Source organism: Ochotona princeps, chromosome 19, assembly GCF_030435755.1.
Source record: "Ochotona princeps isolate mOchPri1 chromosome 19, mOchPri1.hap1, whole genome shotgun sequence".
NCBI classification, from domain to species: Eukaryota; Metazoa; Chordata; class Mammalia; order Lagomorpha; family Ochotonidae; genus Ochotona; species Ochotona princeps.
This window is the reverse complement of record NC_080850.1, coordinates 20,840,171-20,867,726: the sequence shown is the minus strand read 5'-3', so window position 1 is coordinate 20,867,726 and position 27,556 is coordinate 20,840,171. Positions and strand designations below refer to the sequence as shown.

Here is a 27,556-nt window from a genome sequence, read left to right as displayed (position 1 = left end):
TCTTCCCCTCAGGAATTAGTTCTATGAATAATTGGGCCAGTGGAGTACAGGACATACATATCCAGCGCAGCCTGTGTACTTCCAGAAAAAGTGACCTAGATCAATCTGGTGAATTGAGGAACTTAGGACTAGTGTGGGGACCCCCCTGCCACCTACTGACTTAGAGCTGAACCCACATTCTCCAAAGCAACAGCTTGGCTGGAGCTGGAGGAGGGGGCAGTGAAAGCTGAGGAAGGTGGGGGGAGGGTGACAGGGACCCTGGGCTGCCCTTTCAGGATCTAGAGCCAAAAATCAACCGTACTGCTCCTCTCTCTCCCCTTCCCCTCTTCCACACATACATAGAAGGGTGGATCAGGTGAGGATGGGGCAGCAGGGCTGATAGCTAGGGGAGACGGCTGTGTAGGTCTGAGCTGCCGCTCTGTGGATATCAGCAGACAGAGGGAGAGAGAGATCGCTGCCTGTGTGAGTGTGAGGGGGAGAGTGAGAAGGAAAGCGCAAGGGAGGGAGAGAGAGTCTGTGAGAGGAGAGGGTGAGGGAGAGGGGGAGCGAGCGCTCCAGCTAGCATGAGGACGGGCTTCTCTTCCCCTGCTCAGTTAATCTGGCTGTCAGTTGGTGTTAACGCTGCAGTTCAAGTGCTCGGATTCCAAGGGAAACAGACAAACCTCACAGAAGGAAGGAAGCAAGCAAAAGAGGAAGGAACTGCAGGAAGAAAAGAACAGGCAGAACAGCGAGAGGAATAAAGGGAAGGGGGGGAAACACCAAATCTATGATTGGACCTGGGCTTCTTTTTCGCCAATGCAAAAAGGAATATGCAGCACATTTTTGCCTTCTTCTGCACCGGTTTCCTAGGCGCGGTAGTAGGTGCCAATTTCCCCAACAATATCCAGATCGGTGAGTGAGAGGGGCAGCTGGGGAGGGACTTTCTGGGTCTGGCCAGGTTTTCTTTTTGGGGGGGTTGTTATGCACTGCCCCTCCCCAGTGCAAGCTGTTGTGCTTGGCCATCTAAAGCCTCGCGGCAGCAGTTAACAAAAAAAAAAGACTTGGACTGCCAGCGAGGGGAGGGGGTCTTCTCTGGGTCGCATGAGGGACATGGGGAAGTGTTTATCACCATCTCTCACCCCCCTCCACACACACAGGTACACATGCACCACTCACGCTCCAAAGGGATGCGTGTGAAATGGAGGAATCCCGCTTTGGAGGAGAAGGAAGCCAGGCTGTAGCACAGAACAGGGTGGTGGGTGTTTAAGGAGTTAACTCTGTTGCTTGGTTGATGGAGCCTGATTTCATTTATTTATATAAATATGTATGCTGTGTTTATTTACGTGTGTGGTTCTATATTACATATGCATGTATATATTTGATTGAGGGAGCTAAGAATTTCTTTGCTAGGGGAGCAGAAAGAGACCCTGTGAAAGAAGGAGCGAAGGGTACTGGGTTTATTACAGCCACTGAAATAATGCCAGAGGCTCCTCTTGAAGACAAGGGAGCTCTCTCTGCTCTGGACTCATCTAGCTGTTTTCTCTTTGCTGTCTGCCATGGTGGGCTGGTGGGCTCTACTCTCTCCAAAACAGAACTTCCTAGCTAGCCTTTCTCCATCCCTTCACTTCCCCCTACACCTAGATTGTGTATCCACAGAGCCTTTCTTTCACACACACACACACACACACACACACACTCACTCCTTTCCCCTCCTGTTAGCTGTCCTCCAGCACAGGACTCCATCTGGTCAACTTGGAGGCAGGTTTCAACATACTCCTGCCCCTTGGTGCCCAGGTCCCCTCCTTGATTGTTGGGCTTTTATCTCCCACCCCCCACCACTCACATTCATAGGCGAGCCAGCAAGTACTGTTACTCCTAATGGGAAACAGCAAAACAAACAAGAGCAGTGACACCGATAGCAAAGCATGGCCACAAGGGACTGGGGCTTCACTGTGGCCAGTGTGTCATGCTTAGAGTGTCCCGGAATCCAGGCAGCTGCTTTGCTTAGAGGCACCTTGGTTGGCTTAGTTTCTGCTTTCTCCCCTCTGGTTGGAAAGCAGGTCTCTCAGAGACAGTTTGCAGTGCTTTTTGCCTGTCTCCTATGGATGTATGTTGCTGGGGGGGCTATATTGAAGAGGGGCATGCAGGGAAGTTGGTATTTTCTCAGGCTCACATGTGCAGCAATAGCCATCCCTGTTGGCCTCTCTGAACAGATGGCTCCAAAGGTAGCTGGAGTGGCCATAGAGTAAGTTGCTTTGTCTCTTGACACCTGTTAAGCTACATTCACAAGTGCGTATATACATGGGTGCTGGTGCTTTACACACGAAACTTCCTGCCTTTGCAAGATGCTTGCTTTGCACCCTATCCTGTAGCTTTATAATTCCCCCCCTACACACACACACACACACTTCCGCAACCCCTTTCATTCACTGAGAAAGAGGAGAAAGGGGGCAGATAATTTTTTGGGGTGTGGCCATCTGGGAAGGAAGGTGGAGTATCTGAACCAGTATTGTTTATTTCTTGTTACTGTTTAAAATGGAGGTATATATACACATGGAAATCCCTTACCTGTAGCTTTGTTTATGCTTGTACTTCTGAATGGCCAATACTTAAATAATTATAATCACTTATCTAGGAATATGTGAGTGTGCTTTCTCTGAATATATTTGTGTATAGCTCCATGAGTATAAATGCTTGGGAATGTTTTGTGTATGTGCAAATATAGTATTTGCTCATGTATTTCTGCATATTTTTCATTCTATTTAGAATGAACTTGATTTTCCAACTGAGACCATCAGTTAGTGAGAAAATTGTTGCTATTTTCAAATAAAAGGTAGAAACATGAAATTGTAGAACAAATGCTGAAACATCACCACCATCAGGTAGTCCTTAATTCTACTTGTATGATCTCACAACAGCCTTGTAATCCATTTATTAGTTCTTAAAAACAAACATGTATCCACTGTATAAGAAGTTAGAAGTGCATTCCATTGGGACTGTGATTCCTGCCGATATGAAACAAACTTTGATGTAAACATTCTCTGTAGTTAGATCTCTGAAAAAGCTGATTTTCTCTTATGGAGGAGTATTTTAATCTGTTGATGTGTCCACAATAAACATAACAGTCAGCCATATACTCTTGTTCTTGGAACAGGAGCTGTGACAGCCACCTTTGAAGGATTTTCAACATACATATTCTCCTGACATTTTTAAGATCCCACATCCTTAAAGCACAAGGTGCTACCAAGCAAACACATGATGGCAATCCCTTATGTAACAAGCCATTCCTAGGCAACTGGGATCATGAATGGCAAAAGGAACACCATATTTGCCCAAATTAAGGTATTTCAGGGGAAATGAATTCTAAAACTTAGGAGCAACAGAGTTGTTACATCTCCTTGAGATTTTGCCAGCCCAAAAACCAAAAGTATCATAGCAAACAGAATCCCTGAGAAGCCCAGGGGTCCCGGAGTTAAATTTCCATCACTCTGCAACATGTATTAACACCTATTTCCTCCGTGGTGAGAAATGGGGACCACACAAGACAAAGACAACTTGGTCACCGGGAGGCTTCATGTGTGTGCAACAGCATAGGCCTCCCAGGTAGTTTCCAAGAGAGAAGAAGAAGACAAATGCCACCAGTCTCCTTAGCTGAGTTAAGGGTTGCACAGTCAAGCCAATATGTGAGCAGAGTAATAGGGCATTAGAGAACCTTATCACATAAAAGCTTATCTGTTGAAGTTTAAGCTTCACCATTGAGTTGAATCTTTTTGAACTCTTACCCCGCTATTGAAGATCACAAAGAGCAAGTGTGACACAGGTGGAAAGAAAAGGGCTCATTTAGGATGGGCTGTTGAAGAACTAAAACCTGTCTCTAGTCCAAGTACCATGTTGTACTTTTCTTTCCTTACAGGGGGATTATTTCCAAACCAGCAATCACAGGAACATGCCGCTTTTAGATTTGCTTTGTCGCAACTCACAGAGCCCCCAAAGCTGCTTCCCCAGATTGATATTGTGAACATCAGTGACAGCTTTGAGATGACCTATAGATGTAAGTAATTGCTTCTATTTCTGAGATTTCTTTCTGCTACAACTATGAAAGCAGAGCCTGTGGGGAGGTGGTGTTGTTGCCAAAATGACTTGAGTTGTCATTCGTCTTCATAGAGAAAGCCCTCCAAGAAAAATTTCAAGAGCTTTTTGAGTGATTCCAGCAGTTGGTATTTTAGATCCTGCAATGCTTCATGGGAGGGGTTGCTTTTTCACTGTGAGCTAACTTTAAATGCCAGCACGTTGGGTACTTAGGTTGACTGCTTCTCTCCTGTCTCGCTAAAGATTCCTGATTTCACTGAGTGTGTCACACACAGGAAACTTCTGAGAGATGTAGACTTAACGGCTATGAATTCTGGAGAACGTGATTTAAAATGCTCATGCAATTTCCAGCCTGTGGATTAAAAGGAGAAAATGTTCCGACAACTTGACAAGAAAAGATGAGAAATTCTATATCTAGTTTCCCATTTTTGGAAGTGATCAATAATTATTGAAATTTTGGTGCTTTGATTATTTCCAAAATGGGCTTGATGTGATTGACTGTTTAAGGTATAGGTTATAAGATACCCTTTGAGCATAAAATAAAACAGAAGTGACCTCGAGCAGGAGAAGGGACAGCTGAATCTCTGACATCAGAATTAAATGCATTATAAAAATGTATGCAACAAAAACTCATTATGAATTTTTTCAGCAGCTAGGACGGAAAAAGAATCCTGTGTGACTATACATCATCTTATGTCAGATGAAAGCATAAAAGTTAACCAGCAGACATTTCCCTCTGAAGATTAAGTTCAGCTGGAAGTTTATGTCAGGGAAGTATAAAAGAAATGGGAAAAAACAGTGTGAGAACCTAAACTGGATTAGATGAAGGTTATAGGTATTGTGAGCCACTAATGCCTTGATGACTTTGCTGAGCTATGGGTGGTTGAAGGGACTGACTATATTTTCTTCATCTTTTCTCCATATTCCTACATGGAATTTCTAAGTGATTTGAGCTGAACATGCTTAAATTCTCAAAATCAGAATTCAAAGCCCTTCCTTTTCCCAAGACAACCTATGTAAGACAGTGTTGAAATGAATTTCAAGGAATTTAATTATACTAAATTTCACTTTCTGAAACTTGTCATGCATCAAGAATGATGACCAGTACTTTGTAGACTTATAGAGTAACATCCATCATTATTTATTAAGCACTGACTATAGTTTGTGCAATGTGTTATTTGTTTTTCCAGTCTTAGCCAATTTATACCTCACAGGAACCTTGCAATGTGCTCTGGTATCTTCCTTTCAGAAAAGAGAAAACTCAATCAGCAACAGGTTAGGAACATGCCCAAGATCACACAGGAAGTAAGTGTTGGTCCTGTGATTTCCTGAGTGTTGTAATAGATGCACTGATCCTTGTGGAAACTCAATTAATTACAGTGACACACTCAAGAAACTAAAGCGAATTATCGAAGTTATATGAGGCAATGATCAGAAAAAGAAAATAAGTGGAGAAACTAAGTATTCCAATATAAATGTATGATTCTGCACAGATGTAACCCAATGAATAAACAAAATGGAACTTGCAGTTTGTGGTAGCACTGAAGTTGAAAACTCAGCATACTGTGGTACACACCACCCTTAAAAAAAGAAATGAGCTTTTTTTAAAAAAATTACTTTTGATGATGTTTACAGAGTTAATTAGGGTGGGAACAGTTGAGAATTAGGGGAAAGTGGGTGAGACCATTGTTTCCACATTTTCTTACTCTTTTTGTATCTGGGAGAAGGGGAGAGATAAGGGGAGAAACTACACTCAGCCTCCCAGCCACCTCAATACCTGGGGATGGGAAAGGCCCATCATCCCAGGGTCTCTGCAGTGGAGCATGATCTGAGAGTTCTGCTCAAATGGCTTTAATAGTACTGAAATGCTGTCAATCTTGCCAATCCAAGGATGAGGAAATCCTTTCAAAGTCCATTGGCTGACACAGTCCACCCCAGAGTCTCCATTTGTCCAGAAATTTGCTATCAAGATTCACTGGGGTGGTTGACCAATTTGCTCTGCCCTCCTTCCTCTGTTACGGTATCAGGTGTCCTCTGCAGGCTCCAATGGACTGCCAAATCCTCTGTGTACATCTGAGTTTGCCTTCCACTGCTCTATCCAAGCCACTGAGGAGACCCATCTCTGACACATGCACTCCACTGTCAGGCCACAGGTCCCGCCACTCTCTTCTTCATGGTTGGAGTTCTAAGTCCAGCAGTTTAGTTGGGAGGGACCCTTAAAGAAATTGCATCTGAACTGAGATTTAATTGTTGAATGCTAGCTTGATAAAATCATCTCCTTGAGAATCTAGCTAAATAATTTCTCAGTATTAGTCTATCAGACAGCCTTCCATCCTTTTGATATAGCTTAAGGTAGAGACTATAAATGGAGAAACTGGGTGTGTCTGTCAATGCATCAATAAATCACGTGTGCGCAATTGCAAAACCTTTCCCAGGGAAAGGTTCCACTGCTCCTTTGATATTCCTTAGCTTTCGTCATACTTTCAAAGAGGTTCATTATTCAAGAAGGATTACTTGCTCAAAGAATCAAGAAGAATAAATAATAGCTGGCATGTGTATTCACTTAGGCTGCTAACAACTGTCTCAGCAGAGCTTGGTGGAAACAGTTGTTAACTACTCTCCAATGTCAAGATGTTGACTGGCAGTACATGATAATAAAAAACAAAAGTAGGAGGAGATGTTCTGAGGCAATAGGTACTGCTTCCGTACGATCATCACAGTCTAAAATCTCCAACAGAGCTGTTGGCTATTTATCAGTAAGGCAGAAACTTGATACAGGGAATGTTGTTCACTGTGATTAGTGGAGCTTGGATTGAATGGATCTAGACTCTGAGCCTGATGCCTCTGTACACCCACGCACAGTTTTCCTTGAGGTCCTGCTTTGTTCATGTGGTAATTTTTAAAATGTTTCTTCAAAGCTATAAACTTTAAGGTGAACTGTATTGTGAAGATAATAAACATTTTCTTGCTTTCACTAAACTTAAACTCTAGTGGGGACACTGGTGTAGAGGTTGTAGGAAGCAGTAATATCATTTTCTGCTTAGACCCTTGTTTCTTTAGTTCCAACATGAGTGGAAGCTCTAGGCCATCTGGGGAGAACTGGTAGCATTGTAATTCCAGCCTGCTGGAGAAAGATCTATTCACCTTTGTGTGAGGCTAAGGAGAACATTTTAAGGCTATGTTCACTGTCATCCATCGGTCGTGGAAAACCAAACTTACATGTGTCTCAACTTGAACTGAGTAAAAGAGACAAAGAGACCAGAGAAGTTTGGGGCAGAATAGGCAAATTAACTATAGATGGTAAAACCAAGAAAGACAACTTATTCAGATTTAATTTCATGTTCTGTTTTGAAGTAAGAATTGAAGGTTCCCCAAATTGATGGCCACAGTTTTATCTACAGAAAATGACAAATGCTAGTTTTCCCATTATGTTAGTTGTCATTGTTTTTCCTGTCTATTTTGTTATTCATTATCCCACCACCAGAGGGTGGAGAAGGGAAGAAGGCAGAAGTGTAGCAGGATTTCTTCCTGCTAGACATGTTAGCAATGGGATTAAAAAAGAAAGAGTAGTGGTTATAGAATAAGGAAAATTTAAGATAAGAGAGAGCTATCACTGATACCATTGGTCATGTTGAGAGTTTGGTACCCTGTTGGCATCTGATTTTTCTTGCCATCCTTGTTGGCCATTATTAAAATAGGGTAAAGACACTGAATTGGTAATTCATATGTCTTGGGATCCCCTCTGGGCAGTCCTTCAAGTCTACAAGGATGTGGTGGGCTGGTCTGTCTAAACAGACACTATGTGCTGATCATCATATCCAGCCTATGTTGTTGCCTTTGGGGTAGAAGCAAATAAAGAAATGAATGAAATGCTGATGTGAATTCATGTTAGGGGTCTAAGAAACATTGCTGCGACTTAACTCTTGCCTTCTCATTCATGCCTGCTCTTATTCTTTAATAAATACATGCTTAATGCTTACTTTGTACCAGCACTATGTTAGATGCTAGCAATAAAGGAATACTTTAGAAGACATAGCCACTTTCCGTACAGGGCCTACAGTTGGACCCAGAGCTCCTTCAACTTCAATACACATTAAAAAAAAAATCTGCCAGGGAGTTTGATTAAAGCAAGACTTGGATGGACTCTCTACTTCCTGCATCCGAATATTCAAGAGCAGACCCGGGAGGAATGCTGTAGTAGTTAGTATGGGAATCACACTGTGAAAAACTCTTTAATCTAAAAGTCTTCCATTCCTCCAGCAAGCATTTCTGAATTCTTAAGCTAAACCCTGGCATGATGTTCAGTACCAGAAATGCAGAGAAAAATCAGACATAGTCTTTGCCCTGAAGGACTTTACCCCTATGAGAGCAAACTGTCCTGTCAGGAGAAAATTAAAATGTAATGTTGTAAGTGCTACAGCAGTAATTTGTGTGGAGTGTTAGAGATGCCATGAGGCTAAACTGGGAGGGGTTTTTTTTGGCTGAAGTGAGTCCCAAGTGTAAATGGAAGTTTTCGAAGATCAGGTGAGGGAGCCTGAAGGTGGGAGAGCGAAGCTCTCCAGGCATGGGAATGTTCACTTTTGGGCTGCCTTGCTCTCATGGTGCCCTCATGGTGGACTTCTCATGTGCCATTTATCAAATACTCTAGAAATGTCACCACATGGCCATCAATAAGCCAATCCAAGCTTCAGAGATGGACTTTTGAGCTCACACACAGTTGGGCCTGGTGTGATGGCTCAGTAGCTAAATTCTTGCTTTACCAGCTCATGTCATGGCTGCTTCACTTCCTATCCAGCTCCCTGTTTATGGCCTGGAAAAGCAGTAGAGGACAGCCCAAAGCCTTGGGACCCTGCACCTGTATGGGAGACCCAAAAGAAGCTCCTGGCTCCTTGCTTCAGCTCAGCTCTGGCCATTGTGGCCACTTGGGGAGAAAGCCAGCAGACAGCAGATCTCTCTCTCTCTCTGTCTCGCCTCCTCTCTGTAAATCTGCCTTTCAATAAAAGTAAATATACTTTTTTTAAAAAGAACCATACACTTTCATACTAAAACTTGGCATATATTTCTCTCTTACAATTTCTAATGGCTCTGATAACACTGAGAGCCCAGATCTACATAGCCTCAATTTGCTAGAATTGAATACAGAGTGAGTACCCCATCTGGATGTCCTCCTTTGCTCTCATTCTGTCTGCTGGTTCCTGGAAACACTGAATTTGCATACCAAGACTGAGTTGTCCTGCAGTGTTGCCTAATTGTGTGTTCATAGGTACACGTTAACTCTATCATCAGAACAGAAACTACTTTCCATCAAGACAACACACTTCTATAGTTTGACATTGCTCAGAACATCTGATAATCCCCCTAATGCAAATGAACACATTTTTTGGAGCCAGGAAAACATACAAAATAAGGATGCTGGGAGCTTAAGTGATGATCAGGTGTAGAATAGCATCCTTAATTACTGTGAGGCTCCTTCTATTGTGGACTTAGTTGAGAAGCTCAGGGGAATTCTAACAAGACTCTGGCAGCAGCAACAGCTGGCTTCTGAGCTCATGTCTAAGCATCACTCATCAATTTCAAAGTTGCAAATGAACAGTCAAAACTAAGTCAACAGGGCCGGGCGGCGTGGCCTAGCAGCTAAAGTCCTCGCCTTGAACGCCCTGGGATCCCATATGGGCACTGGTTCTAATCCCAGCAGCTCCACTTCCCATCCAGCTCCCTGCTTGTGGCCTGGGTAAGCGGTCAAGGATGGCCCTAGGGCTTGGGATCCTGCACCCGTGTGGGAGACCTGGAAGAGGTTCCTGGTTCCTGGCTTCGGATCGGCGCAGCACTGACCGTTGCGGCTCACTTGGGGAGTGAATCATCGGACGGAAGATCTTCCTCTCTGTCTCTCCTCCTCTCTGTATATCTGACTTTGTAATAAAAATAAATAAATCTTTGAAAAAAAAAAAACTAAGTCAACAAGCAGTCTTATTTTGCCTGGCCAGCATAATAGTCTTCAAAATTTGGCACACAAATCAAGATTTCTGGCTCCTTTTGGAATAAACTTCAGATACTAAGCAACCCTGGGCCCACATTATAGCTCACTTCCTATTATTTGGAACTGACAGGGGCCCGGTGCGGTGGCCTAGCAGCTAAGGTCCTTGCCTTGCACATGCCCAAATGGACGCCAGTTCTAATCCCGGCAGCCCCACTTCCCATTCAGCTCCCTGTTTGTGGTCTGGGAAAGCAGTCAAGGATGGCCCAAAGCCTCGGGATCCTGCACCCATGGGGGAGACCCAGAGGAAGCTCCTGACTCCTGGCTTCCATTTGTCTCAGTTTGGCCATCTCAGCCACTTGGGGAGTGAATCATCAGATGGAAGATCTTTCTGTCTCTCCTCCTTTCTGTATATCTGACTTTGCAATAAAAATAAATAAACCTTTAAAAAACAAAACAAAAGAACTGACAAGTGCTGCTCTCTGTAAAGTTAAGCTCTGATCTCTAAAGTTTATCAAAATTCCCATTACTCCCCCCTGCACATGCAGTCTATATAAACATACTATGATGACTGGCCAGTCTTACACAAATGACAATTTGCTCACTTCTGACTTATATTCTCTAGCATCTAACATTTTGTTACATACTGTAATATCTATTTTTTACCCTGTAATAAACAGTAAGTAATATGAAAGATATGTAACTGCTGATCTCAGAAAAGGAATCTGACAAGCAGGGATGGGGGATATCTAGGCCACAGACCATGTAAGAACTACAAAATAATTTTTCTGACCCTGCCAAGGCAAACACAAGCGGGACTTGAAATTTAACAAATCTGTAACAGGCTAAGTTTTCTACAGCCTGTAAATGATGTTATAAATATTCAAATGGCCCTTGCCAGAATAAAGGTTCCTTACTCCTGGTACAGTAATGGAGAAAATGTTGTTTGGTGACAGGGTACAAAATGATTATTTTGATGACCTACTGTGTACCACCCTAAAATGTGTTAATTTGGTTTTGTAGCAATCCCAAAGTTATTATGCCCATTTTGCAGATGATGTTACTGAGATAAGAGAGATTTTGTCTTCATAGTATGCAAAAGTTGAAAGCAAAACCACTATTTGGAGCTTGTTTTGAGCACTCCAAAATTCAGCAAGCTTTCTGCCTATGCAAGTTTGTGCCTCTGTGAACTCACAGAAAGTGAAATAGTAGAGACACAATTCAGCAGCAGATGTTTTACATGAAAGTTCATGATTTAGGATCAAAATGAAGACGTCCACAGCACAACCTATGCTTACTGAGCAGAACCTAAAAATTTGACTGAGTTAGTGGGAAAGGTAGAGTTTGAGAAAGCATGGAAAGGTCAAGCAGACTTAGGTGGTATTGTGAAAGGAGGTTATTCTGAGTGAGTGAAGTCACTCATGTTCCTCCTCCACTCCCCACAACCACCACTGCATATGCTTGTGTTTCTGAGGTAGACAGTTCAGAATGCATCTGCTGAACCTGCATCATGTTCTCAATTCAATGGAAAATGACTAAAACTCTCTGGCTGGGGATACAATATGATTTTAGCTCCTCTATCTTCACCTGAGTTGTCTCATTACGGTGCTAGAGTGTAAACCTTTTTTCCTAGAATGAACTCTTAGTTCTTATTAAAACATTAACACGGTAACAGTATCTAAGTTCAACTGTGTATGAAGGAAGGAGATTTATTTTGGTTCATGGTTTTGGAAGTACATAGCACAATGTCAGGAGGGGCCCACTGATTTGAGCATTGTGTGAGGTTGGACAACAGCAATAGTGGAGAAATCACCAGGCACTGAGCCAGGCAGTACAGCCAGAATGGGGACCCAGACTCATGGTTTTATAACCAGCCTTCTTGTGAGAATTATCTTCCAGTGCCCTCAGGATCTGCCCCTGTGCCTACTCATCTAAACACGGTAACTGGATTAAGTTTTTGCCTTCTCAGTAATGAATTATGAGGCTTGAATGCCTCCATGAACTTGGGAACCAAACTATGTTCAAACAATAATAATGATTCTCAGCTTTTCTATATTAAAAAGTATTTGTATTTGTTTCTCTACTTGGAAAACCTCTGATGCAATGAGTGAAATTACTGCTTCCTCTCAGATTCTTAAGATTAGTTTTATAGAATAATTGGAAAATTAATATGATTAACTTATTCTTCATTCATACATTCATTTGAAGCATTTTTATTGTTGTTGTCTATGGGGGCACACACACCATTGCTCTTCTTCCGTACCTCTGCAGACAGCACTTACTGATTATAGGACTCTATCCCACAGAATCTAGACATAAGTTCAAGTTCTCACACAGCATAACTCTCACAATTGCTACATTTTGATAAAGTCGATGCAAGACATGAAATCCTTTTGACATTACAAGGTATTTCAGTAGAGGCTGAAGAAAACAAAACATCTTAGACATCAAGCCTCCCTTTAAGGGACTCGGTTTCTTATATAGGAAATAAGCATGAATCAAACAACAGAATGGTACGAGGGACAGTCTCTGTCTCTCTCTGGCTCTCCCCGCCCCCTTTCTCTCTCTCTCTCTCTCTCTCTCTCTCTTTCACATATGTATTCAGGAGGAAGAAAGGAAACTCCTGGTCGGAGGAATTGAGGTTTCATAAAACAAGGGCACTTGAGTTGAATTTGAAAAGGCATGTAGAACATAGACAGGAAGAACAAATGTAAATGTATGAGATTCAACATAGTGAAAAGTACACTCAATTTAGAATTTGTAGACATGAATTCACATGCTGGATTATCTTCTCAAATTTTTCAATTGTGAATTTGACAAACAACCCCCTCTCATGCTTATTTATAAAAAGAAGCTTATGATCTCCAAGAGACTCTAAAGCTATTATATATTCTATGCTAAGAGCATATGGACAATTCCAGGGATAGAAAATTTCCCTAGGCTTTGGTCAGGGCAGAGTCTCAGAACGAACTGGGAATCAGAGCTCTGAGCCTCTTCCTGATAGCCAGAAAGTTGAATAACAGGTCACATTTTGTATACAAATACAGGAGCACTACACTACTGTTAGACCAAGTTTTCAGGTACATTCATTCAATAGTGAACACATATTATTCAATGGTTTCCACTGTGCACAAAACAGAAAACAGCCCTGTGCTCCTGGAGCTGACCAGCCTGGGAAGGATGTGCAAACGAATCTAGAAGTTATAATAAATGATCTGAAAGGAAAGATTGTGGGAGCCAGCCCTGACCAGGGGTGAATCTGTGTTTGAGGCCTGGAAGCCTGGGGCAATATGGTGTGGAAATCAGGATTTTTTTGGTGTGTGTTTATATAAGGTGAACAAATTTAATGGGTTTCATATTTACTAATTTAAGAGCATAATGATATTTCCCACTCTATATCCTCCCTCCATCCTTTTCTCCTCTTTTATCCTTTTCCCATTTAATTTTTACAATGACATACTCTGTTTATTTTATAATCACAACCTTAACTGTCTAACTAAAGAATTCAGCCAGTTGCAAACAGCAAAACTGTCCTTCAAAAGTTTAAGCAAGGACTGTGAATGACAACTACATCTTAAATTGTCAATTTTGTTCATATACCTTATAGTTATTTTGGACTCTGTATATTAATTACCACAAATCATGGAAATGTTATTTTGGACTCTGTATATTAATTACCACAAATCATGGAAATATACATTTGTCTTTTTGGGAGTGGAAGCATAATGTCTTCCAATTGGATTCATTTTGTTGCCAAAGATACTATTTCATTCTTTTCCGTTTTTATGTGTATAATACATAATAAATAATATATAATATATACATGGAATATACATATACGTATATATTCCATTATCCGTTTATGTGTGTGTGTATAAATATATATATCAGATTTTCTTTATCCACTGATCAATTGGTAGATATTTGGACTGATTCCATATCCTAGCTATTCTGAGTTAAAACAGAATAAACAAGGGGGTAGAAATAACTCTGGAAGAGTATTCTAGAAGCCTAGGCCTGGTAGCCAGAAGATAGGGGAGAGTGTATGTAAGTACAGAAGATGGTTCGACCAGGCCTAAAGGACTCTTACAGATTGTAGTCTGTAGCCCAAGAGCTGTTAGAAATTAATTAAAGGATTTTTCCACAAAGAAATGCCATGCAGCAGATTTCTGTTATCTCACGGGGAATCAGATGCTTGAGAGCACTTTGTCACATTCACATTCCCTGGAGGTGTTTGGTTTGCATAGCAATGGCCTTTGTTCTTTTCCTTTTGACACCAATTTGGAATTCTGGAAGATGGCAGGATAGGGAAGGGGAAGCTGATAACTGGGTGAAAAGGGGGTGAGTTATGGTTCTCTTTCTATCTATGTGTATTCATGGGTGCTTGTGCAGATCACTGATTCAGAGCCAGACCTGGAAATCTGGAGAAACTATGTAAAACACAGAATAGTCTAGAGCCATCAACAGGAAAGCCACATACCAAACTGATTTGCTGATCTGGTCAAACCAGATGACTAGGTGGTCCTTACATCCACACTGTTGCTTCTTTCACTTGAAACTAACAAATCACTCCCCCAACATTCCTCTTGAAATTCTGTCCTCTGGTCCAGTCTAGCTCTTATATCAACTCCTTCATGAGCCTGCTTTATTTTCCCATGCTAACGACTTTCTCTGCCCCTTGACCCATATATTTCTCTGTAGCAATTGTCACAGCTCTGTTTAGCTCTGAGCATCTGCCCAACTAGACTAAGCAAATTAAGGTCAGTGTCCTTGTTTTCTCCAACTTGCCATCACAACCTTTACCACAGAAGTGTTCAGTGATGCTAGTTAAATGAATGAATGAATGAATGAATAGTGCAGATTATATAGCAGTTGCAGCGATGAGAATAAGCCTGAATTATTGCTTTGTACACAGTAATGCTTTGATATTATGAGCTTTGAGAGTTCCAGCAGACTGTGTTGTAAATTCCTATGGATGGCTATTGTGGTGTAGCTGGAAAGTGATGGGGATGAAAACCAGGTGTAAGTCATATTGAAAGCTCATTCCAGTTCCCTCTGGACTATTGTCCTGAAGGGTCCTAAATAAGATACAAAGTTCCTTTTTCTAAATGAAGCATTTCAGCTCCAAGATCTAGTTTTGCTATTGATGCATGAGCCCATATGGCTTGTGTAAGTCAATTTTCCTCTTTGAATTTCAGTTTTTTCTCAAGATGGCAATAATGACATCAAACATACATGGCTACTGCAAGAAGGACCAAATGATACAAGGTTTCCAATTAAATTTCCTCACAGTGAATTGCTATGAGGTGGGAACTTTTATTCGCCGTTTTGTAAGTGAAGAAATGGAGCTCTTGGAGGGAGACAGAGGGAGTAGTCATTGTAGCTTTCTGGGTAAGTCCCTAAATACCTACAACTGCTAGGCTTCCGTTGCTCTGTTGAGTGCCAGGAGATGCTGTCCCATGACAGCCGCCTGCCTGTGCTTGCATCAGTGCACGCTGCCTTGGTCAGACAGCCCTCTGCCCTTTCAAGCAGCCTGTGCCACTCCATGAAAGCTGCAGTCAAGGTGTACCAGGCTCTCAGGGTACCAAAAGTCTCTCTCCACCCCCGATTGCTTTTGTGCCTTTGATGTGGCCCTGTCTGCTGTCAGAGCACAGGGAAGCCTGAGGCCATCACAGGTCCAGAACTTGGGAGATGCAGGAAACATGGGAGTTAATGGCACAATTGGAGGCTAATGAAATTGATATTCAACAGTTAAACCTGTTTCAGTGAAATGAACGTTGTATGTATGATTTTTATTTTGTGCCAAAGGCAATATATGTATTCAGAAAATCATGGAAACACAGAAAACAAATTACATATATATGCATGTTTGTATGTGTATATATAAATACACCTATATAGCAGTAGACTTCCCATCATTTTTATGAATATATCAAGTTAAAAATTCATATTTATTTATTTAGTCTTACATTATTCTTAACATATTATGTATAATAGTTGTACTACTTTTCCAAAAACTCCTTCATTCCTAAAATCCCTTTGTACATGCATGCCTTAATTTTTTAAGTCATTTTATTATATAATGATAAACTAGTTTACTTCCATATTTTCTTAAAAATAATGTTATGATGATTATTATCATTTTAAATTCATAAATTTGATTGATTTTCTTTTCTAGCCTCAATAGAACATTTTCCAGTAAGATTTAAAAGGATAATTAGCAAATGGCAAATTTGAGAAAGTTTGTTCAAGATCAGTTCTAACACTGATTTATAATATGACCTTGAGAAAATTTTTTCTAGTTTAGTTTTGACATGTATAGCATGCAGTGATAATACTAGGTTCTTAGAACTATTAGAACAAGGGAATGCCATTAATTAACATGAAAGAACCTTTGAAAAAAAATCAAAAGTGCCAGGCAAATGCAGGGTGAAGTAATTATCCAGGCTTCCTGTCTATTAACATAAATTCACCATAAGTACAATGTGACTAATTAATCTCTAGTGTTTTCCGATAAGTGTGGTCATTATCTATGAATTAATCTATTTGATGAATGGAAAAAACTGAAATGTCAAGGCCAAGTTTAACCTAGGTCCAATTATGTGGCAACACTAAAGCCAAATGCATCTCTTCTCACTTATGTCTCAGTCCACAAAAATGAACTAGATATTTGGGTCACTGGGTGCTTTTGGTTCAATAAACCATTATCTAGAGAGACAAAGGGGCAACTTTATTTGGCAATGACACTCAAGACACCTAGGGAACAAATAACAGAAATCCAACTAGTTGAATAGTTTTGAGTTCAGGTACCCAAATAGTTAGATTTAATAAACTAAATGATGTCATCAGAACTGAGACAAGTACTCTATGCTTTACAGTTTAGCTTTTTTCTAAACCAGCTTTATTCACAAGCATAATTGTAGCACATGAACAGCTAACAGTTCATGAAAAACAGAAATTCTCTTTCCCATTAGTACCATCAAACTCCTCAACCTGAGCTCATTGAATAAAAACCAGGATATCAATTTCTGAATTTGACAGTGGATTCATAGTGTTTGGTCAGCCCAATCTAGTGATCATTCTTAAGCTTAAGGTGATTAGAAGAACTTGTTGATTGTTTATTTAAGTCATCCAACCCAAACTACAGTAATGGGCTTCATAACATTTCAGTCAATGACCAAAATATAAATATCATGATGCATGTCATATAGTCTAAATATATAGCATATATGTCATATATATATCACATAATCTAGATAGGTAGTAAGCTATACTATTTAGTTTTATAAGTGTATTGTGCAATGTTTAAACAATATCAAAATTGCCTAACAAAACATTCCCTAGAGTGTATCTTTGTCCTTAAGCAATATATGACTATATACTGATTAACAGGCGGCCAAAGGTGTTATCCTAAAGAAAACCAAGGTGCTTCTAACAAAACAACAAAAATTGAATGTTCAGTAGGCCAAATAATACAAATGTCCTTTCATTCCACAACTTTCTAGAAAGAAGCATCTACAGGATGGATTTAAACTAATATAGACTAAGAGACAATAATTCTAAGCCAGAAGAACCATCAATAAGAGAAACACATAAAGGATTCTTATGGATAAAGTAAGAACAGAGGGTAGTGGAGGCTGGAGGTTGAAACTGACGTTGATGAGTTAGTCAAAACTATGAGGTATCTTTGATAATCCCTGCCAACAAGAAGCACACCTATGTTCATGGGATACTTAGTAAATGCTGTCCACTCTTACGGGTATGACTGGGGGATGGATGTGGTCACTTCAGGCTATTCTTTGACAATCCATTGGAGTTGCATTCCCTAAGATGTCTGATATTTCTGAGGCATCTAGACCCTTCCAGAGGCTGAGACATTTCTTGCTCCACTCATTCACGCTATTGTGTGCAACTCTTTAGCAGTCCCAGTTGGAATCTTGGCTGCAAATCTGATGAGCCCACACCACCAGATGGTAGGTTCTTCTAATTGGTTCCATTCCCTCTGATTTTTGGCAGGAACGAAACCTTCCTTATGCCCAAAGAGGGTGGGCGGGAGCATGAGGATCAAATGAAGGAGGTTTTAACCTCTGTTAAACAGACAGAGCTCTAAAACTGGCCCCATTCCAAAGCAAACAGGGTGGTATGGCTTTTTCACATTAGGTCACAGATTTACAGTGATTGAAGTCCTTGCAGAAACAGAATTGTAATGGCTGGAAGGTGGTTTAACTAAAACACTGATTTATAGAAGAGAATGTATCTATTCAATCGTTGATATTTGTAAAGCATTGCGGTAGAAGAGATGATCAGTTTGTGATTGTTCACCTTTCCCCAAGTTTCCTGGGAAGAACACGCTTCCTTGTTCTAACTATCTTGTAAATTGGTGACTTGTTTTGGTAAACTGGACATTGGTAGACATGTTTCAAGCATAGGTCATGAAAAAAAAAATGTCCTGTGAGCCTGATGGTCCTAGAAGTAAAAGGAATGGAAGCAGCACTAGTGTCCTAGCAACCTACTGACATCTGATGTGGAGCTGTCCAGTTGATCTACAAAACTGCAAACATCAGAGTAGATGCTCATTATGGCATGCAACTGAATCTGGTCTTTGTTTATTTTGCATCCATAACTCAAAATTATAAGCCATCATTGTGTGTTCCACACTTTGTAGGCAGTAATGGAACACTGGCAAGAGATCCAGTCCTAATCTCCTTGGAGCAGGTTTACAAACTAAAAAATAGAGGTCATTAAGAAAATAGGATGTGGTAAACAAAAGCATCAGCTTTAGGTGATACAGTCAAGGAAGGACTCTACAAGGAGGTGACATAAAACTTGGAAAAGAGCCAGATGGCAGTAAGAGCCTTTGTGGAATGTGAAAAATCAGTTCTATGAGTCTGGCACAGTGGCCTAGAGGCTAAAGTCCTCGCTTGAACGTGCCGGGATCCCATATGGGCACCGGTTCTAATCCCAGCAGCTCCACTTCCCATCAGCTCCCTGCTTGTGGCCTGGGAAAGCAGTTGAGGATGGCCGAATGCTTTGGGATCCTACACCCGTGTGGGAGACCTGGAAGAAGTTTCTGGCTCCTGGCTCCTGGTTCCAGATCGGCACAGCACCGATTCACTTGGGGAGTGACTCATCGGACGGAAGATCTTCCTCTCTGTCTCTCCTCCTCTCCGTATATCTGACTTTGTAATAAAAATAAATAAATCTTAAAAAAATAAAAAGAAAAATAAGCTCTATGGACACATTGCCTTGAAAATCTTGGTCTAGATAGGGAAGAATGAGGTGTCCTGGAAAAACTCCTCCAAACTGGGTCAGTTATTTGGTTTAGGGCAAATGCTGACTTCTTTCTGTGATGTTGTAAGTGCAAGTCAAGGGCTAGCAATGATGTAGATTATGCCAAGGTCCAATGACTGAAGGGAGTAGAAGCCACTGAACATAGCAAGGCAGAGTGGGTAAGCTTTCTAAAGGTATTCCAAACAGAGTGGTGGTGGAACTGGCTGTACTTCTTGACGTGGTTCCAGAATAGTCAAGAACTACCAGTTTTAAGGATGGCAGGAAATGTGTGTGTATGGTGTGTGTATGTGTGTGTGTTTGGACATATGTCCATTCTTTCACAGAGAAAGAAAGTGAACTATATGGCTTCTAGATTCATTTCCAAGTGTGTGATTATAAATAGGATTCAAAGATTTAAATGTCTGTGAAGGAAATGTTAAACCTAAGAACTTCATCTCAGCTCTGTGCCAAATTCCATTTGTTAATTGAGGTAGTTAATTAGGGAAGAGGCCTTTTTTGTGCAAACATTATGAGCTCCAGCTTCCCTAACCTATCGAGTAAAGGCCATGGAGATGTGAAAGCTACAAGGAAGGTCAGAGAACATCTCACGCCAAGGCCTCCATTAAATCTTCATTCCAAACACTGGAAAGCAGGAGTGCAGGAGAATGGGACACTCATAAAGAACAGAACCCAGTTTATCAGCTTTCAGGAAATTATTTAAACTGCACTTCTCACTTTTTAAAGTCTCTTTATATCATAATGCCTTACAATTTTTTTTTAAACAATCTGCACAGGATCCGGCATGATAGCCTACTGGCTAAACCCTCACCTTGCACATGCCAGAATCCCATATGGGCATCAGTTATGTTCTGGCTGCTCCATTTCCCTTTCTGTTCCCTGCTTATGGCCTGGGAAAGCAGTAGAGGATGGTCCAGAGCCTTGGGCCCCTGCACTTGTGTGGGAGACCTGGAGGAGGCTCCTAGCTGTTGGATTCAGATTGGCTAAGCTCTGGCTGTCATGGCCACTTGGGGAGTGAACCTTTCCAATAAAAATAAATAAATATCTGCACATTCGTCTACTCTAAGCTGGATCAGACTGAACTCCAAGAAGATTTAGCTCTGCCCACGTCTCTGTCTCTTTGTTTTGAGAGTGAAGGTGGAGAGATACCAGTTACAAAAAGACCTTCTCTTGTCAATAAAATCACAGACAGAAACACTAGAGGCTAAGCCCTACTGTGAAACTATGTTTACATGCTCTGGATCAAGTATAGCCCTTGGCTATATCTAACACTCAGGTGGCAGGAAAACATACTGTGCTTTCTAAGTGGGGAGATGGGGTAGTTCACAAAGCCTCATGAGAAAGGGCATCACTGTAGAATTCTATGGCAACATCATCCAGTTTTCCCAGAGGGATTTCAGAGAGACCAGGTAAGAGAGTTTCCGGCAACAGTCTATATGTCAGATGATGCTGGTTTGAGCAAGGTAGTGGCAAAGGAAAACGCATTAATAAAATCTCTGTTAATTCTGAAGATGGTAGCAACAGGCTTTACTGATAAGAATGTCTAGTGTAACATAAAAAGTATTCTTGCTTTTAATTCTAATTTCAATTTCTCAGAAGATATCATTGTCCAGGAAGCTGCTTTTCATTCTGCAATATTAGCTGAATTATTTTTCCTAGCTCCTCATTTTCTACTTCTTTTATTGTTCCTTTCCACTCCTCATTTTTTGGTCTTTGAGCAAAGGTCATCTCTGTCAGGACCCTAAGTTCTTTAAAGGTGAGAAATTAAGGTTATTTGTATTTGCAACAGAATTGTCTAGGGAAGATTTTCTCTAAATATACTCATCACAATAGTTAGAGCAAGGACTTCGTGGTGTGGCACGGGTAGGGGAGGGGACTTTCCTAACTGGTAGCCTATGTAATCACTAGAATTGATTTATCCTTCCAAAGTCTTGGTTTCTAATTTTGGAAAGTGGCAGTGATGATATATTCCTCTTTGAGTTCTTTGGATTGAAAGAGATAAACTTGGGAACTGCTTAGCATAAAGCCTGGCATATAGCAAATGCACCATAAATGGGAACTCTTATTTTGTTTAATTGTTTGTGATGACCAACTTCTTTGGAAACACCCTCCAGAATTTACATCAGGAAATCCAGTGTTCCAGTTGAAATGCGTATCAAAGCGAATAAAAATTATCAGGGTGTGATTTTGTAGTTTAGTTAGGAATACCTAGATCAAAAGCCTCTTTGATGTGAAAATGACAAAAAAAAAAAAAAAAACCAAATAGAACCATTTTGCTACTTGTTTTGTTTTACTATCTGCTACCACAGTTTTTTTTAGCTCTCCAGATCTTGCTTAGAGTTAGCTGTCTTAAAATAATAAAATAAAATAAAATTTAAATCTGGGCCTGATCTTATTTGGAAAAACGAAAGCAATATAGTTTAGCTAAATATATACCTAGTTGGTGCTGGCGTGGAATATAGGGCAATGTTGACTAAAGCATTTCAGGAATGAACTGCTGTGAGAGAGTGAATTTTGGGATGAAACAAGATTAATCACAACCCTACTTTTAAAAAGATTTGTAATTCAGACAGCTTCTAGCATGTGCTGTTCAACTTTCCTATCTTAGTAACAAAACTATGTTGATCTGACTTTAATGTTGCCTTCATTACAAATATCTTGCAGGCCAGAATAAGTATTCCAGGGGCCGAATGACAAGCAAAATTTCCATAATCAATATTCCAGAGATCCTTTCACAAACAGATAAGGATGGTTTTATTTAGTAGCTACTAAAACAATCTTCTACAAAGATAAAGTTATCTACAGTCAAATAACAGTATATTTACTTGTCTGCATAATAGACTCCAAAGGCTTTATTCTCCAAGGGTTTTAGGATTTCACGTATTTGATGCTTTCTGTTCACTCTTATATCCTCAAAATATGAAGAATTTTTCCTTGGGTTTCAAGGTGATGAAGGAAAGTTGCATGACCGTAAGTGTAGTCACAGCTTAGTCAAGCAAAGTAAATAGAAATGCTGTTCTCTGTTCTTGAAGATTCTGAGGATCTCTGAGTATACTAATGCAACTTGTTTACTTCTAATGAGTAATGTATTTCTAAATCTAATTGTTCTTTTTGCTTTTCTGTCTTATACTATCTTATGAGAATCAATTTGCCTAGTTGAATCCTGTTTTACATACAAAATGCAAAGGGATCTGTCTGCAGGGAGTGGCCAGGCTGTGATTCTAACACCGGACTTAAGCATCCAATAAGTCCTCCTTCCATGCTTCCAAGCACCCTAGCAATTTTTAGAGCCAAGACTCCAAAAAGTTGTACCCAGAACAAGGAATTTCTGGTGCTTTCAGAAAGAACTGGCAGACTTGGAGCAAGGCACCTGCCAAACTGGCACATGCAAGCCTTGATACTGTGCTGCTGCTTCTCATCCTGGCTAAGCCAGTTCAGGGGAACTTACCTTTCTACACTCACCCAGGAAATAATACCTAGCTGCTGCACTGCTGTTTAAATACATAAACAAGCCCCAAATCTCTTTCAAAGGAGCAAATTAAAAACAGGTTATTTTAAATGTAACATATATAGTTAATATTAAAAATTGAAAATATGGTTTTCATAAAGAGGCCGAGCAGGAGATGCTGAGAAATAGTAGGGAGAGTGATAAGACTGAGTGAGGAGTTTGCTGTAGCCTTTGAAACAAAACATTCAGTTTGTGACACACCTTTATCTATCGGAACTAAGTATATTCTTACAGATATTACAAAGAAATCTGGTGCAGGCATTTGTCCCAGTGGTGGGGACAAGAGTTACATTGTTTGTGTCACACATCAGAGCGACTAGGTTCAACTTCTGACTCTGCCTTTGAATTCCAGCTTTCTGTTAATATAGACTATGGAGACAGTGGTGCCACTCAAGTAGCTGATTTCCTGCTACATTCCTCGCTCTTGCAGCCCTGACTGTTGTGGGTATTTGGGAAATGAACTATTAGATGGGAGACCAATCTCTCTCATCCTATTATATATCCTATTATATATCCTATTACATATATATTGCTTTGTTATATTGTTATATTTGCTATATATATACACACATATATAGCATATATATATATATATATATATATATATATATACACACACACACACACACATAGTTTTTGTCTAAAACAAACAAACAAAAAAAGAAATTCAGAGACCTGTCCTATTTTGTCTTGAGGCAAAGCACTTCATAGGTAGGTTAAAGAAATAGTTATGCCACACGTATAGAGTGTATTTACATGGCCAAAGATACCATTAGAGTATGTATTTCCAGTTAGGAATATTTGGAGATTCTGAGAAGAAAAGTTAGACAGAATGTAGGTTAGTCTTCAACCCAAACTTCTAAATGGTCATTTCTGGGGAAAGAATGGCCTTTATTCTGTGTGGCAGATTAAGGACTGGCAAGCTTGGTTTGATAGCTCTTGGCTCACTGTGACAAGGTACAGACTAGCTAGAGTAGTCAGAGTTCTCTTTCTCTAGTTCTGGGCTTCTCCAAAAAAAATGATTCTTTTGAAAACTACCAACCACCTCTACCTAATAACCCAGTACCTACGGCAGTGTTGGTAAACAGTGTCTACCAAGTTCAAACTTGCCTAGGCAGCGTCCCTGGACCAACAAAGACACCTTTCTGGGTATGACACTAAAACCTGTGGGCTGATGATACAGATTGAATTGTATCCCTCCAAAATTCGCATTTTGGAGATCCTCACTTTCAAATGCAAAGACAATAGGAAGATTTTAATAAAGTTTAAATAAAATCATGAGTGTAGAGTTCTCATGATGCCTTAATCTTTCACCAGATGCTTTCGCCAGAAAGCTTGCACTCTGTTGGTGCACATACAGCAGGAAGAAACCATGTGACTACAGAAACAGAGCCTATGTCTGCAAGCCAACTAGAGGCTCCTCACTAGAACCCAACTATGTTGACACTGTGGTCTTGGCCTAGTAGCTTCCAGTACAGTGATGAAATAAATAACTTTTTTCAGGCATTCATTGTATAATATGTTGTGCTGGCAACCTGAAATGTTTATTACAGTTGGTATTTGAAATGTTTCTTCCAAAAGCAAAACGATGCAGATGATGGATAGAAAGCAAACAGCATCCTGCTGGTGGGGGATGCATTTGGGAAGTAGAAGGAGTTTGTAGACCCAACCAAAGATTTTGGCAGTTCTGCCAAGGGCTGGCCCTCTTCCCAGCCTTCACCTGCTCCTCTTCATTTCACTAGACCAAGAAAATATGCACATCTGTTAACCACAAATCCTCTGAAGTCCCCCGACTTCACAGTAGCTGGGGAAACCTAGCACAAGCAGAGCAGTGGAGGAACACACAGGATTTTGATGTGTCTTGGGAAGCCGACTAAGGTTTGAGACAAGTGGGCCCTAGTGTTATCCAGAGTAAAGACAGAAAATAGATACTAGGCCTTAAGTCTCATTTTCGTCACCCATTAACCTGTGATGTAGTGCAACTCTCTGATTCTCTGTTTCAACTCCTTTCCATTACTCTAACTACTTTCAGTATCTGCTCTTACATGTTTGCTTTTTGAACACAACTCATAGAGTGGTAATTATGAACCCATATTTTTGGTGTCAAGTATCACATGAATCTCTCATTTACCACATCTAATCTCTGAAAGCTTGGGTAAAAGTATATAATAACTTTGAGTTCTGCTTTTCATAGCTGTCAAAAGATTTTAATAATAGGACCTATCATAAACAGTCTTGCAAACCATAAAATGGAAAATTACCTGAGAAAGGTTGAGCATTGAGTCTATTGCCCCCAGTAAATATCCCTCCTATTTTTTTTAACACTATTTTAGTATCTCCCAAAGCACCCTGTTCCTAAAAATCTCAGAGGTTTGGATGTGCTTACCTAAGACACCCCTAGTCACCCTTTATGACACAAATGAAAAGTCACAGACCTCAGAGAAGACTTCCCTGGCTGCACATGTGGTGAACATCACACTCTCAAGAGATGTCTTTCCACAACCATATTTACCTATAGCCATTATGTTGGAATGTATTGTTGCTGTTGTTTTTCATAAGACCGGGGTCCCATGTGAAAAGCCATCTTGCCCTATGCTTTCTGCAGTACTTTCACAGCTTCATTCCTTATACTTAAGTAATTCAACCATTTTTATTTGATTCTTACATTAGGAGTGAGATAAGAATTTGATTTCTTCTCTTTTTTTTCACATAGACAGTCAATTTTCCTTTTCCATTTATTAAAGAGATTGCTTTTTTCCCACTGTGTATTCTTTTTTTTTTTTTAAAGATTTATTCATTTTATTACAGCCAGATATACACAGAGGAGGAGAGACAGAGAGGAAGATCTTCCGTCCGATGTTTCACTCCCCAAGTGAGCCGCAACGGGCCGATGCGCGCCGATCCGAAGCCGGGAACCTGGAACCTCTTCCGGGTCTCCCCCATGGGTGCAGGGTCCCAATGCATTGGGCCTCCTCAACTGCTTTCCCAGGCCACAAGCAAGGAGCTGGATGGGAAGTGGAGCTGCCGGGATTAGAACCGGCACCCATATGGGATCCCGGGGCTTTCAAGGTGAGGACTTTAGCCGCTAGGCCACGCCGCCGGGCCCCCCATTGTGTATTCTGAACTGTTTTGTCAAAAATTAATGGAACACAGAGGTGTGAGCTTTCTATCCTACTTCATTCATCAAGTTATCTGTTTTTATGCTACTTTAATCACTTTAGCTTTGCAATATGTTTGGTAATCAGGCACAAGGATGTCTTTTGTTTTCTTTTTGCTTTAGAATTCTTTGGCTATTTGCAGTCTTTCATGGTTCTATATGATCTAGAGTATTGTTCTTATTTATGCAAAGAATCACATTTGAATTTTATAGGGATTATAATTAACAAGAAAACAATCCCATTAAAAATAGGCAAAAGAGCTAAATAGATATTTCTCAGAAGCTGCACAGAGGGCAAAATATATATGTAAAAAGTTCAACATTATTAATCATCAGAAAAATATAAGAAACCAGAGGGAGATATCCACCTTGTATCTGTTAGAATACCTATTATCAAAGCATGAAAAAAAAAGTACTGAGAAAGAAAAAAAAAAAATCTAGTAACAGCAAAGAAAAGCAAGTGCTGGCAACAAAATAAAGGAAAACGATCTGTCTTTGTGACAGTTATAGCCCTTTTGAAAAACAGTATGATGATTCCTCAAAACAAACAAACAAATGAACAACAAGAACAATAAAAACCCCACCAAAATTATTATTATTACTATGTGATACAGTAATCCCTCTTTTGAGTAAATAACCAGAGGAATTGAAATCAGTAGGTCGTAAAGATTCCTGCACTCCCACCGGATTCATTGCATCAGAATTCACAATAGCTGAGATATGAAAACAAGTTAAATGCCATCAACAAACGAATAGATTAAAAATATGGCATATATACACATAACAATATATTCAGTCTTGAAAAACAACAGAATTTTGCTGCCATTTGTAACAAAATAGATGAATATAGAGGCTACTTTGCTAAGTAAAATAAGCCAGTTACAAAAAGACAAATGTCACACAATTTCATTTACATGTAGAATCTAAAATAGCTAGACTCAGAGAAGTATAGAATAGTAAGTTAGACACTGAGGGGGTGGTGAGAAAATTGGACAAGAAAAGGGAGAATACTTGTCAAAAGGGAAAGGAATTCAGTTATACAGGAAGAATAAGTTCTAATGCTCTATTGACAAAAGTTATCAACAACCTACTGTGAATTGTAAAATTGCTAAAAAGAGATTTTAAATGCCATCACTACAAAGAAATGAAATAACAAATATGCTAATTAGCCTGATTTGTTAATTCTATAATGTCTGTGTATACTGAAATATTGTGCACTATAAATACATATAAATATTATTATCCAAATAAAAATAAAAGTTAAATTTAAAAGACTATCTTGTTGGATGTCACATTTTCCCAGAGTTGGGGCTGATACCATTTTAAATTAATTTTAACCAAGTTAGCATGACCTCTAGTCATCATTTCATGTTTGAAATATGGTTGGAAGATGAAAAAGTGAATGGCTGAATGGATGAATAGGAATCCACCATGTCCATTTATGTTATAGTGATCATTTACTTTCATTTTAAATCTTAGAGCTAAAAGAAATGTTCAGGGGTGGGTATTTGGTGCACAGATTAAAATACCTGTTGATGCTTCCTGTATCAGATTGCCTATG

The 27,556-nt window shown here is 40.1% G+C and overlaps 1 protein-coding gene across 2 annotated transcripts in view; it reads left to right on the top strand.

The window, feature by feature from the left end:
* Positions 1-700: 700 nt before the first annotated feature.
* Positions 701-27,556, top strand: part of GRIA1 (glutamate ionotropic receptor AMPA type subunit 1) — a 290,651-nt gene continuing 263,795 nt past the window's right edge. The window contains exons 1-2 of one of the 2 annotated variants that reach the window (XM_004587507.3): positions 701-891; positions 3,893-4,030. In XM_004587507.3, the coding sequence (XP_004587564.2) occupies positions 810-891; positions 3,893-4,030 (220 nt within the window). In that variant the 5' untranslated portion in view covers positions 701-809. The remainder of the gene's footprint in view (positions 892-3,892; positions 4,031-27,556) is intronic. The other variant, XM_004587506.3, reaches the window with a different exon arrangement.